This window comes from Mercenaria mercenaria, chromosome 1 (genome assembly GCF_021730395.1).
Source record: "Mercenaria mercenaria strain notata chromosome 1, MADL_Memer_1, whole genome shotgun sequence".
NCBI classification, from domain to species: Eukaryota; Metazoa; Mollusca; class Bivalvia; order Venerida; family Veneridae; genus Mercenaria; species Mercenaria mercenaria.
This window is the reverse complement of record NC_069361.1, coordinates 100,618,107-100,632,422: the sequence shown is the minus strand read 5'-3', so window position 1 is coordinate 100,632,422 and position 14,316 is coordinate 100,618,107. Positions and strand designations below refer to the sequence as shown.

General features: G+C 36.9%; 1 protein-coding gene across 6 annotated transcripts in view; it reads right to left on the bottom strand.

The window, feature by feature from the left end:
* LOC123528820 (1-phosphatidylinositol 4,5-bisphosphate phosphodiesterase beta-1-like) overlaps window positions 1-14,316 on the bottom strand; it is a 223,829-nt gene that overhangs the window by 148,526 nt on the left and 60,987 nt on the right. For all 6 annotated transcript variants that reach the window (XM_053518674.1, XM_053518644.1, XM_053518665.1 and 3 more), the window contains 2 exons: window positions 7,907-7,978; window positions 1,985-2,125 (listed from right to left, as the gene is read on the bottom strand). In XM_053518674.1, coding sequence (XP_053374649.1) covers window positions 1,985-2,125; window positions 7,907-7,978 — 213 coding nt within the window. The remainder of the gene's footprint in view (window positions 1-1,984; window positions 2,126-7,906; window positions 7,979-14,316) is intronic.

Genomic DNA, 14,316 nt, shown 5'->3' with positions numbered 1-14,316 from the left:
ATTTCAGGCATTCCTTGCTCTTTAACTGCTTGCACTGATTATTGACTTAGCTAGGGCAGAAAATGCATTTAGTCATTTACTTCTTATTAGAGCTTCTAAAAGGAAAATAGGCAATTTCCACTCCAACACATTTTTCTTTACTTATATTTTCTTGTTCTATAGTAGTTTCACAAATCTATATAACCTTTGCTTGACCTACTGGACTGGATGAAATTTGGCCAGCTGTTTTACATATTCTGTTTTACTTTTACTGAATGCCAAATGATATTTCAGAGCTTACTTTTGCCCCCCTGACATATTATGACAATACTGCATGACAATTATTCCGGGGTTCTTATAGGAAGAATATGGCAATGACCTGTATCAGCATAACCTTTCTACAGCAAGCATGATCCCTGACAATAATAACATGCAATAAAATATTATTATATACTTTTCATGACAGTTAAACAGACTGCCTTTGGTGAATATATACATTGGCAGATTAAAATTAAGCAAGAACTGATAAAAATCTTATTATAGACATGAATAATATTCACACATCATAAAGACTTGAAAGCGCCCATCAAAAGTCTGTGCAAAAGGAAGTATACTGTGCGTAAGTGCAATTAAATATTAAGAACGCAGGGCCTGCACATATTTTGAATCTAATTATTAATAAGAGCATCTTAAATCAAATTTCAGAGTTCCGCCAATACTTCCACTGAAATTAAGGGGAGATAATTATGGAACAAGGCAATATTCACAACCATACCACTGACTATGAACAAGATACTGAAATAGAACTTTAACTATGGTATTTAAAGGCAAATAATGAAGTCACAGCACCATCCAAATACTTTATAATGACCCATGTCTACTGTCTAGACATTTAATGAAAAATGGATCTTCACATCCTTTCATGTTGTACTTAAAACTTTGCAATCTAGAGTTTTGACAACTGACCACTTGAAATGACAGTGGAAGATTAACAGCTATCTCTTTAAATGTTGTCAATTTATCACTTTGAAGTGTTATATATTGCAGTCAACTCAGGTACAGCACTTTGACAATTATACTGGACAGTTTTTATTGTTTTCCAATTTTCTTTACATGTTATTTGCTTGAGAAGCATTGCTTTTTTAAAAGACAATAAAAGTGTGTCCATTAACATTTAATATTTGTCCTATAAATTCACTGAAAGGCAAAAAAATGTACCAGCATTAATTCTGGTAGACCTCAATTTCAACCAGTGTCAGAATTGACTTAAATATTTGTTATAAAATTTTGTTTGGAGACCAGATTTACCAATGGTGAATTTCAACCAACCAATCAGATACTGGACTTTTCTAACTGGTCTCAAAGCATTCATTTTATAACCTCAAACATCATCATAGTCATCTGAAAGTATTGGCAGATTACTGAAAACTTGGTGTTGACAAAATTTTTAAAACAAGTTATTCCTGTTTTTCTGCCCTCATATAAATTCCAAGTGATTTAATAGAAATATAATTTATTACTAGCAGCCCATGTTGATTTTTTATACTGAAAATTAAATATTACTTTTGTAATATTTTGTTAATAAGTCCAAATATAAAAGAGTTAAAATAAGCCAGCTCTAATGAAAGAAATTAAACAAAATGACAGTAATTATATCCGTAGATGTTCATTGTTAAAGATAATCTTAAAATGGTGGAACAGTGAGACTAAAGGCAGAATTAGATTTTCATGCAGAGAGTTTATTTTCAATTTCTAGCAGAAAAAAATGTGTAAATTTTTTCAATGTGAGAACCTCAGCCTCAGCCTGAACTACTACAGACAGTGACATGCAAGTTACATTATGGCTTCTGCATGCACCACAATACAATAAACCTCTATATCAGTGCTATTTCAAGGCAGGTTCAAGTCCTATACCACATAAAATCACTTTAAAATGGGCTTAAGACAGACAGAACACTTTGACAAGATCAATTTGTGTTAGTATTGCTATATATAGTAAACATACCGCTGCAAGTTCTCTGCTTGCACAGACAAAGTTGACATAGTCTACATTCACCATGTCAGTGGCATAAACTATTGTGACGGTTTTGTCCTCAATTGGAACATCTTGCGGTCCTATCATACATGACTCGCGTAGTTTTCCCTCCTGAAAATATACAACAATACTGTGATCAAACAGTCTGTATAACATATTTTGTTTTTACGTTTGTTAAATGTTGCTTTTCTTTCAAACAGAATTTTAATAATATTTGTCAATTAAACACTTTTGTACGACCTTCACCTTGTCAGTTAGTAACTACTTGCAACACAGTGTGTAATACACATTGCAACATGCAAATTGTAACATGTCACTCAATTAACCCTTCCCTGCTAAATTTCTAAAATGGACTGGCTATCATTCAATTTGGGCAGTACCACTTATTATTCAAAGGGATGTTCACTGAAAAATTACTGACTGAACAGCAAACAGTGCAGACCATGATCTTGGTCTGCACTGGTCGCAAAGGCAGAATCACTTGCCACCAGCAGGCTAAAGGTTAAATGATGAAATATATATTGCAAGACTCAATAAAAACTGCCAGACACTAATTTGTGCTATAAACTTGGAAAACAGAAGTACATTCAAATGGAATAAAATCAGTCTACAATTGGTCGGTTTTATGTAGTCAATACATATTTCTAAAGAAACTGGTTACAACATGAGATCAAGTTTTTCTGTGGATATGCCAGTTGAAAGCTTGGTTGATCAACAACAATTTGTTTACAAAACAGGTATTGTTTATAAAACTGGCACAAGATTTGTCAAAGACATAAACAAGACACTGGCTGAATACAACCACCTGTAATGTAAACCCCTCTAAACACCCCCTCCCTTACTGAAACACTCCCTAATGTCAACCTTTAACCATCTTTACAGGCATTGACCTTAAATATTTCTACTGAAAAATATTTGAAAAATAAAATATTATATGCCCAACTCTTGGGTGCCCTTCAATTGTCGCAAACTGAGGATAAATTATATTCTCCTGTATTAGTGGTGATTATTAAGAACTCTTTCGGAAAATAGATCATTGTGAAAGCAGGCATTGATTATTTCTGAACATACAGAGATTTGCTTTATGAAATATGATATAACAAGTCTGAGATGTCAGCTTGTACAGCATTTAATATAGTGTCTTATCAAATTAAATTTGTTGCAGAGATAAATATATTTCCTCTGTAATCATGATCATGCACCACATGAATATTCACTATGATAATAATCATAAAGCTGATCATTACAGAGTGTGGTCTATCAATGTATGCACAACAAATTTTCCTTCTAAATTTGTTTGATTTTGACAACCTGAAGAAGTGAAGTATGCTTCTAATTTGTCGCTAAATCTGGCAAACTAAAGATGAATTGCTCTAATTGTTGATTCTGGAACCTAAAGAGTGAAGTTGCTTCTTAATTTGTCTAATTCTGGCAACTAAGAATGAAGTTTGCTTCTATTGTTGATCTGGCAACCTAAGAAGTGAAGTATGCTTCTTAATTTGTCTGATTTGCAACCTAAAAAAGGAATAGTTCTTTGTCAATTGCAACCTAAGAATGAAGTATTTCTAATTTGTGATTCTGCAACCTAAAGAATTGCAGTTGCTTCAAATTTGTTGATTCTGAACACTGAAGAAGTGAAGTTCTTCTTAATTTGTCTAATTGGGAACTAAGAAGTGAGTTTGTTGTGTCTGATTCTGGCAACCTAAAGAAGTGAAGTATACTTCTTAATTTGTCTAATTCTGGCAACCTAAAGAATTGAAGTTTGCTTCTTAATTTGTCTGATTCTGGCAACCTAAAGAAGTGAAGTATGCTTCTTAATTTGTCTAATTCTGGCAACCTAAAGAATTGAAGTTTGCTTCTTAATTTGTCTAATTCTGGCAACCTAAAGAAGTGAAGTTTGCTTCGTGTCTGATTCTGGCAACCTAAAGAATTGAAGTTTGCTTCTTAATTTGTCTAATTATGGCAACCTAAAGAAGTGAAGTTTGCTTCTTAATTGGTTTAGTTCAATGATTTTATTCTTCATATACAGCTAAAACTCACAGCGCAAGTGACCAGTGCTTGACTCTCAGTCATGGTTGTTATCCCTAATGGTGTCCAGTTCTAAGTGACTTACATAAACTGGTACTGTTTCCAGCAGTGTCTGCCTAGATTGGGTGCTAAGAAGATAAATATGACTGGAAAAGAAGTTGTACCATCCATTCCAAGTAGGGACTCGAACTATACATGCTTATAGTATGCTCTATCTACCAAGCTAACCAGGTGGGCAAAATCAATTCACAATGTCAATACCTATACAATTAACATCCAAATGCACCTGTTCTAATCTTAGTCCCAATTATAAAACATTCAATGTTGCCTCCAGTAAATACCTGTATGTCATTATATTGATTGTTAATTGATGCTTCATGCTATATAGTCAACCTCTTCTGACATTTATTCACACTCTTGTTTCACATTCATTAGTGAAGACTTTTCATAGATGATAACTTCCTGACCAGTATTCAAAATAAGTTGGTTTTGAACTGGTTCAGGTACCTTACAGGCTTTGAACTGGTTCTGGTATCTTACAGGCTTTGAACTGGTTCAGGTACCTTACAGGCTTTGAACTGGTTCAGGTACCTTACATACTTTGAACTGGTTCTGGTACGTTACAGGCTTTGAACTGGTTCAGGTACCTTACAGGCTTTAAACTGGTTCAGGTACCTTACAGACTTTGAACTGGTCCAGGTACCTTACAGGCTTTGAACTGACACAGGTACCTTACAGGCTTTGAACTGATTCAGGTACCTTACAGGCTTTGAACTGATACAGGTACCTTACAGGCTTTGAACTGGTTCAGGTACCTTACATGCTTTGAACTGATTCATGTCCCTTACAGGCTTTGAACTGGTTCAGGTACCTTACATACTTTGAACTGGTTCTGGTACCTTACAGGCTTTGAACTGGTTCAGGTACCTTACAGGCTTTAAACTGGTTCAGGTACCTTACAGACTTTGAACTGGTCCAGGTACCTTACAGGCTTTGAACTGACACAGGTACCTTACAGGCTTTGAACTGATTCAGGTACCTTACAGGCTTTGAACTGATACAGGTACCTTACAGGCTTTGAACTGGTTCAGGTACCTTACATGCTTTGAACTGATTCATGTCCCTTACAGGCTTTGAACTGTTTCAGGTACCTTACAGGCTTTGAACTGGTTCAGGTCCCTTACAGGCTTTGAACTGGTTCAGGTCCCTTACAGGCTTTGAACTGATTCAGGTATCATACAGGCTTTGAAGTGATTCAGGTACCTTACAGGCTTTGAACTGGTTCATGTCCCTTTCAGGCTTTGAACTGGTTCAGGTACCATACAGGCTTTGAACTGATTCAGGTACCTTACAGGCTTTGGACTGATTCAGGTACCTTACAGGCTTTGAACTGATTCAGGTACCTTACAGGCTTTGAACTGGTTCATGTCCCTTACAGGCTTTGAACTGATTCAGGTACCTTACAGGCTTTGGACTGATTCAGGTACCTTACAGGCTTTGAACTGATTCAGGTACCTTACAGGCTTTGGACTGATTCATGTCCCTTTCAGGCTTTGAACTGGTTCAGGTACCTTACAGGCTTTGAACTGGTTCAGGTACCTTACAGGCTTTGAACTGGTTCATGTCCCTTTCAGGCTTTAAACTAATTCTGGTACCTTACAGGCTTTGAACTGGTTCATGTCCCTTACAGGCTTTGAACTTGTTCAGGTACCTTACAGGCTTTGAACTGGTTCAGGTACCTTACAGGCTTTGAACTGATTCAGGTACCTTACAGGCTTTCAACTGATTCAGGTATCATACAGGCTTTGAACTGGTTCAGGTACCTTACAGGCTTTGAACTGGTTCATGTCCCTTACAGGCTTTGAACTGATTCAGGTACCTTACAGGCTTTGAACTAGTTCATGTCCCTTACAGGCTTTGAACTTGTTCAGGTACCTTACAGGCTTTGAATTGATACAGGTACCTTACAGGCTTTGAACTGATACAGGTACCTTACAGGCTTTGAACTGATTCATGTCCCTTTCAGGCTTTGAACTGGTTCAGGTACCTTACAGGCTTTGAACTGGTTCAGGTACCTTACAGGCTTTGAACTGATACAGGTACCTTACAGGCTTTGAACTGGTTCATGTCCCTTTCAGGCTTTAAACTTATTCTGGTACCTTACAGGCTTTGAACTGGTTCATGTCCCTTACAGGCTTTGAACTGATTCAGGTATCATACAGGCTTTGAACTGGTTCAGGTACCTTACAGGCTTTGAACTGGTTCATGTCCCTTACAGGCTTTGAACTGATTCAGGTACCTTACAGGCTTTGAACTTGTTCAGGTACCTTACAGGCTTTGAATTGATACAGGTACCTTACAGGCTTTGAACTGATACAGGTACCTTACAGGCTTTGAACTGATTCATGTCCCTTTCAGGCTTTGAACTGGTTCAGGTACCTTACAGGCTTTGAACTGATTCAGGTACCTTACAGGCTTTGAACTGATACAGGTACCTTACAGGCTTTGAACTGGTTCATGTCCCTTTCAGGCTTTAAACTAATTCTGGTACCTTACAGGCTTTGAACTGGTTCATGTCCCTTACAGGCTTTGAACTGATTCAGGTATCATACAGGCTTTGAACTGGTTCAGGTACCTTACAGGCTTTGAACTGGTTCATGTCCCTTACAGGCTTTGAACTTGTTCAGGTACCTTACAGGCTTTGAACTGATTCAGGTACCTTACAGGCTTTGAACTGATACAGGTACCTTACAGGCTTTGAACTGGTTCATGTCCCTTTCAGGCTTTGAACTGATTCAGGTACCTTACAGGCTTTGAACTGGTTAATGTCCCTTATAGGCTTTGAACTGATTCAGGTACCTTACAGGCTTTGAACTGATACAGGTACCTTACAGGCTTTGAACTGGTTAATGTCCCTTATAGGCTTTGAACTGATTCAGGTACCTTACAGGCTTTGAACTGGTTCATATCCCTTACAGGCTTTGAACTGGTTCAGGTACCTTACAGGCTTTAAACTGATTCAGGTACCTTACAGGCTTTGAACTGATACAGGTACCTTACAGGCTATGAACTGATACAGGTACCTTACAGGCTTTGAACTGGTTCATGTCCCTTTCAGGCTTTGAACTGGTTCAGGTACCTTACATGCTTTGAACTGATTCAGGTACCTTACAGGCTTTGAACTGGTTCATGTCCCTTACAGGCTTTGAACTGGTTCAGGTACCTTACAGGCTTTGAACTGATTCAGGTACCTTACAGGCTTTGAACTGGTTCAGGTACCTTACAGGCTTTGAACTGATTCATGTCCCTTACAGGCTTTGAACTGATTCAGGTACCTTACAGGCTCTGAACTGGTTCAGGTCCCTTACAGGCTTTGAAGTGGTTCAGGTCCTTTAACCTTTGACCTCTGTGACCTTGACCCTGGAGCTAGGGGTCTGGGTCTTGCGCATGACACACCATCTCATTATGTTGAACATTTATGCCAAGTTATTTCAAAATTCCTTTGTGGATGGCAGAGTTACAGCCCGGACAAGAATTTACAAAGACACACAGATTTTAGGCTTGAATCTGGTATGCACATTTTATGTAAGAGTGCATTTATTATGAGTATTCACAGAATTGTTAAGTTCAAATCTGCTTTAGAATTAAGAGATTTTCATCATGTTTTTCCAGGAAAAGCGTCTATAGGAATGACAACTTCAGCATCATCTGTGACTGGCGGCAGACAATAATATCTGTGCTGTGCTTCTTTGTGGTGAAATTGTTGTTTATTATAAATACATCTTATAAAGTCTGGGTTTCAAACTATGTGAACTATATCAACTACTGTGTCTTACAAATATATGAACTTCACTTGGACCTTACCCCTTTAGGCACTCTTGCATATTTTCCTGTTCTTGTGTCCCGAATGATGGAAATGTCCAGAGAATCCATGTCCTGTAAGAATAAAGGAAAATGTAAAAATTCTTTAAATATAAGTCAAAAGTATAAGCATCTTTTCCTGAAATTATGAATCTACATAGTGATACAGTGCTTTTCCTAGCTGCTGGTGAGGCTGTGACCCACTGTGCTCTTGCATTTCAACTAAGCCTGTTATAAATCATTTCCTAGGTAATCCTACATAACTGCAAGCTCGGTCAATTTTGATATTTTGATATTTATCTTTTGTCAGAATTTCTATCAGAAAAGTCCTTTGAAACAGGATGATACCAACTACATATACAATAACAATACAGCAATTAGCAAAAAATCAGATTACAATGGCCTTATGCTGTTCGAATATTTCCAGATCATCAGCAGAATGAAGCAAAATGTCAAAGAGAAGCATTAATTGGAACTATTTGCAGAAATTGACATTAAAGTGAGTATAATGAAAAACTGTAAATGTTAAATTGGTGTTGCTTGAATCTATACAGGTTTAAAGCATAAGGTTGATCAGATTATTGTAGAATTTCCCTGCAATAAAGCAAAGCATGCTTTTCATCTGCACACTTGAAATTTATAACTACCAGCACAGAAGTAAATATTGAAACACTGGAGCTATTACAGTTTTATTCAGTACATATTACTAACTAATGTTAAATCTTTCACTGGAAAATGATCATGCCAATGGATTAAGATGCCATTCTTCTATCATTGTTTCTAGTCGTACAAGACTTCTACCTTTTAGAAATCATTGTAAATGCAGGGAGACAAACTTCATTCCCAATGTATAACTTGCATTCCTTTTCAATTTTAAATATTCTGATATAATGCTGTCAAACTTAACAGTTACTTCTGATTTTTATATCCCCTCTTATCCCTTAGTCAGCTGGCGGCAACTGATTCTGCCTTTGCGATCAGTGCTGACCAAGATCAGCCTGCACATCCATGCAGTCTGATCATGGTCTGCACTGGTCGCCATTCAGTCAGTATCTTTTTGGTAAGCACCCCTTTTAATAGTCAACGGTACTGTCCATATTGAAAGATGGACAAGTTCATTATAGAAATTGAGCAGGGTAAAGGTTATTTTAACTAATACTAGCACCCCTTTTAATAGTCAACGGTACTGTCCAAACTGAAAGATGGACAAGTTCATTATAGAAATTGAGCAGGGTAAAGGTTATTTTAACTAATACTTTGTGTCTAGCCTTAAGTATCAGGCTTTACAAGCTGTGGTCAACAACTCTTAAAGGTGAACTTTTTACCTGTAAAATGAGACATCACCCCAGGACAGTTTCACCACCTACAACAATTGCTGTATCAATTAGCATATATTCTTCCAATAGATCTGTCATTTAACAGGTTTCATTTTGCTATAATTTTACCGATACAGTCTAGACTGCCTTCATTAACTGTAACATAAGAAATTACTTTCAGTGACTTCTTGTTTTGTGACCTTACAAAATTCTGTTTTCAGCAACTCCTTATATGATGTGTAAGCAACCCCTATTATCAGTGACTCCCCTGTGTTATGTGACATCCTTATTTCTCAGTGAATCAAAGTGTCATTTCTGGTTTGGCTTAATTAATTGTCCTTAAATAATTCCTAAAATAGCATCTAAACAGTATGCTGGTAGGAGAGTTGCAGCAGGCTGCATGTAAATCTTACATAATTTGTTCAGTTTTTATTGGGACTGTGTGCTTTATCCTAATAATAAAGTCTTGTGTGCAGTTTCCTCGTGATTCCTTTAGGTGGTCACTTGATATAGTCTTGACTGTACTTTAACAAGTATTGCTGAATTTTTACACCGATTTTGATTAATCAAACAAATCCACTCATACAGCACACTTATACAACAATGAGCAATCACTCACACAGAAGACTTTGGAACAGATGGACAGACAGACAGATAGAGAGAAGAACAAGGTGGCAACTATACAAAATTCTGTTTATCTTCCTAAAGGGCCTGTAATTACTTTCACAAGTCAAAGACCTATTGGGCAATCAATAACAGTGAAACTTAAAATGCCAACAGCTCCCCTTGTCATGTTATTCCTCATTGATTAACTGAACACAAATAAACTCTACTCAGTTCAAATTAAACTGTCAATTTTGACAAGAAAAGTACACTTAGGCCATCCTTAAAAAATTGTTTGTTTGCAGTAACGCGACCCAGAATTTTTAGTGTGAGTAGGTAGGTAGGGTTTTTTTTTTTTTTTCGTTTTTTTTTTTTTTGTATGCTAATTGTACAACACCTGCATTTTCTTTTTAACCCTCTGGTTTATACACCTTTTGGGTACTAACACCTCTGTAGAATGCTAACTTGATTGTAACATATCTGCAAGGGTGGTAGTTTTCACATAGTATGAATACTAATATTAATATCACCTTTTTAACAAGAGATCACAGAGTGATCTTGGCGCCCACCAATGTGCCATTTTTGAGTGTTCCAAATTTCAAGACTTATTGACTACCTCAAGGTCAAATTTTCATTTCCGTACACAACACTGTGCATGTGGTCCAAATTCGAAAACTGTAGCTTGAGAAATGTGAAAGTAGGTCACTAGATCAATTTCAAGGACAAAGTTCTTTGTACACAAAACTATGCACGTGCATCAAGTTTGAAGGCTGTAGTTTGAGAAATCTGAAAGTAGGTCACTAGGTCAATCTTAAGGTCAAAGTTCATTTCGGTACACAAAACTATGCAAGTGGTCCAAATTTGATGGCTGTAGATTGAGAAATGTGAAAGTAGGTCACTAGGTCAAAATCAAGGTCAAATTTCACTTCAGAACACAAATCTATGCATGTGGTCCAAATTTGAAGCCTGTACCTTCAAAAATGTGAAAGTAGGTCACTAGGTCAATGTCAAGGTCAAAGTCTGTTGCGGTACACAATCCTATGCATGTGATCTAAATTTGGAGCCTGTAGCTACAGAAATGTGAAAGTAGGTCACTAGGTCAATCTTAAGGTCAAAGTTCATTTCGGTACACAAAACTATGCAAGTGGTCCAAATTTGAAGGCTGTAGCTTGAGAAATGTGAAAGTAGGTCACTAGGTCAAAATCAAGGTCAAATTTCATTTCGGAACACGAAACTATGCATGTGGTCCAAATTTGAAGCCTGTACCTTCAAAAATGTGAAAGTAGGTCACTAGGTCAATGTTAAGGTCAAAGTTTGTTTCGGTACACAAAACTATGCATGTGGTCCAAATTTGAAGGCTGTAGCTTGAGAAATGTGAAAGTAGGTCACTAGGTCAAAATCAAGGTCAAATTTCATTTCGGAACACGAAACTATGCATGTGGTCCAAATTTGAAGGCTGTAGCTACAGAAATGTGAAAGTAGGTCACTAGATCAAAATCAAGGTCAACTCATGTCAAGGTTCATCTTGCCACTCGAAAATATACATGTGGTCCAAATTTGAATGTTGTAGTTATTGACAAGAAGATTTTAAAAGCTTTTCCTATATAAGTCTATATGAACCATGTGACCCCCGGGGCGGGGCCATATTTGACCCTAGGGGGATAATTTGAACAAACTTGGTAGAGAACCACTAGATGATGCTACATTACAAATATCAAAGCCTTAGGCTTTGTGGTTTGGACGAGAAGATTTTCAAAGTTTTTCCCTATATAAGTCTATGTAAACCATATGACCCCCAGGCGGGGCCATATTTGACCCTAGGGGGATAATTTGAACAATCTTAGTGAAGACCACTAGATGATGTCACATACAAAATATCAAAGCCCTAGGCCCTGTGGTTTTGACAAGAGGTTTTCAAAGTATTTCCCTATATAAGTCTATATAAACCATGTGACCCCCGGGCGGGCCATATTTGACCCCAGGGAAATAATTTAAAACATCTAGGTAGAGGACCACTAGATGATGCTTCATACCAAATATCAAAGCCCTAGGCTCTGTGGTTTGGACAAGAAGATTTTCAAAGTTTTTCCCTATATAAATCTATGTAAATTATGGAAATAAACAAAGGGCCATAACTCACTCATAAATTGTTGAACCAGTCTGATTTTCAGGGGGACACAACTAGGGTACCAATACATCATTCTGACAAAGTCTGGTCAAAATCCCCCCAGTAGTTTCTGAGGAGATGCGATAACGAGAAATTGTTAACGGACGGACGGACGGACGGACGGACAGACGGACGGAATGACGGACGGACGGACCACGGACGCAGAGTGATTTTAATAGCCCACCATCTGATGATGGTGGGCTAATAACAGTAAAAACAACAGATAGCCTGACACCAGTCAGAAACAGAGCTTATTATCTCCATATGAAACTTAAAACTTTAAGATTATCAATATATTAAACAAAAATAATTGGCCAGACCTTTTGAATGTCCTTGCACTGGCTGGGGTAATAAAAAAAACATTACATTCCTTAGGATTCCTACTCCAATGGACAGCATTGAAGTACATAGCAAAATCTTTGATATTTTACCCTGTAGACCTGAGTCTGATTACTAGCACAGCACTCCTTCAAAGCCTATGTATCATGTAATTTTTAGACAATACTTAATTGTTTTACATTGTTTACTCAGGGCTAAAGCTATGCTAATATTTTAGGGAGAAGACATTTCTTCCTCAGCTAAGATTATGGAGAAGTGGAGAGATTTTAGGGAGAGGTGGAGTGATTTTAGAGAAACGTTGAAAGATTTTTAATAGCGCCATGACATGCAAGTTGAAATTGGAACTAAATTTACTTTTTTATTATTATTATTATTTCCTGTCTATGTTTAAGTCTATTGATTTAAAGTAAATAACAAATTCACTGAAAATAACAGTGATTCTGTTTTCTTATCCTTCAATGCAAAGAGCTATAAAATATACTTCTTTGTTCAATGTAAACCTAATTTCTTATCCTTGTGAATCTAATGTGATTAAACTGCAAATTAAAGTGTGTTTTTTTCACTCTTGCAATGGTTGCCTTAACCAAGAAAAGCCTAATCTGAATATGAATACAATTAAAAAAAGCTAGGTTAATTCCATATCAGCAAAAAATAAATCAAGCTCCCAGTGCTAATGTACTCAAAGTCAAAACACAAAAACCCATAAAAGCATTTCACAGTCACTTCTTGAATTAAATACATGTCAATAGCAGTGACATCACTATGACATCACACAGAGTACAGGTCTTCTTTGATCTGCTACTGTCTTCTTTGATCTGCTACTGTCCCACACATTAAAAGAAACAGTTGTCAAACAGGTTAAACCCAGTTTCTGATGGCAGGTGTCAAAAATTTGCATGAATTTCAGTTACATTATTTAAGTCACAGAAAGTTTCAGTAATAATAACTATGTTTCTTAAGTCTGGGTTTTGAAAAATAGGAAAAAGTGGACCCATGGAAATTTAATTTCACTTAAATAGGAAAATCTAGAAATGTAAACATTATGGATTTCTTTCGCTGGTTTTAGTCATTACATTGAAAGGATGTTTAACTTTTATAAATAAATTTTCAGGTAAGAAAATTTTGTTTGTCTAATATTTTTGACGTTTATTGTGCTCTTTCCAAGTGACTTGTGCAGTGTCACTGCAGTTTTATCCTCGGGGCAGATTAAAAAGATTATGCAACGACAAAAGATCAAAACTAAAATTATTATTTGTTTGCAAAATTGTTTGAGAAATTATGACAGAATGATATCCAAGAATTTATCTATCCCAGATGTTTTACGTACGAGAAAAATCATTATTTTACAAATCTAAAACTTGGTTAAATACGTCTGCAGTATTGCACAGATAACACTATGTACCACGATTTGTCCATGTGGAATTTTCTAAACAACTCTTTGCATGATTTTTTTGTAGTATATCAGGAAATCGGCAGGGCGTTTGGTAGACCCGAGGTTCTGGGTTTTCACTCGCACTTATCGAGAAAAACTCGTATTTGACCCGCACAAAAAATGTCCCGTGCGTCGGCTTGACCCGAGGAAATTTTCTTTTATGCGTCTCGAGTTCGAAAGAACTGCCCCTTGTCAATCAAAATCCCGGTGAATTCCAATACTGTTCGCCGCCATAAGCGAAAGTATGGCAGTAGGCGGAGCTTGGTATATTAATCAGCTTCTGGCAGATGTCAATCATGCCACGCGCCGACTGACACGTGGGCTTCTCGCGGTTTGTATTTGGTACAGTAATGTCCGTCATTGCCAAAGGTATTTATTGATCAATGTGTAAAAGTTAATTGATAAACAATGCATAGAAGAGCAGCCTATTATCGTATTTGTGTCACTTATTAATTAGCGGTATACACACACTGGATAACCGGCTATCTTGACGCCCGCTGGAAATGTAACACAGCTGGAAATGTAACGCAGCTGTAAATAGGTAGGTTAAGTTTTT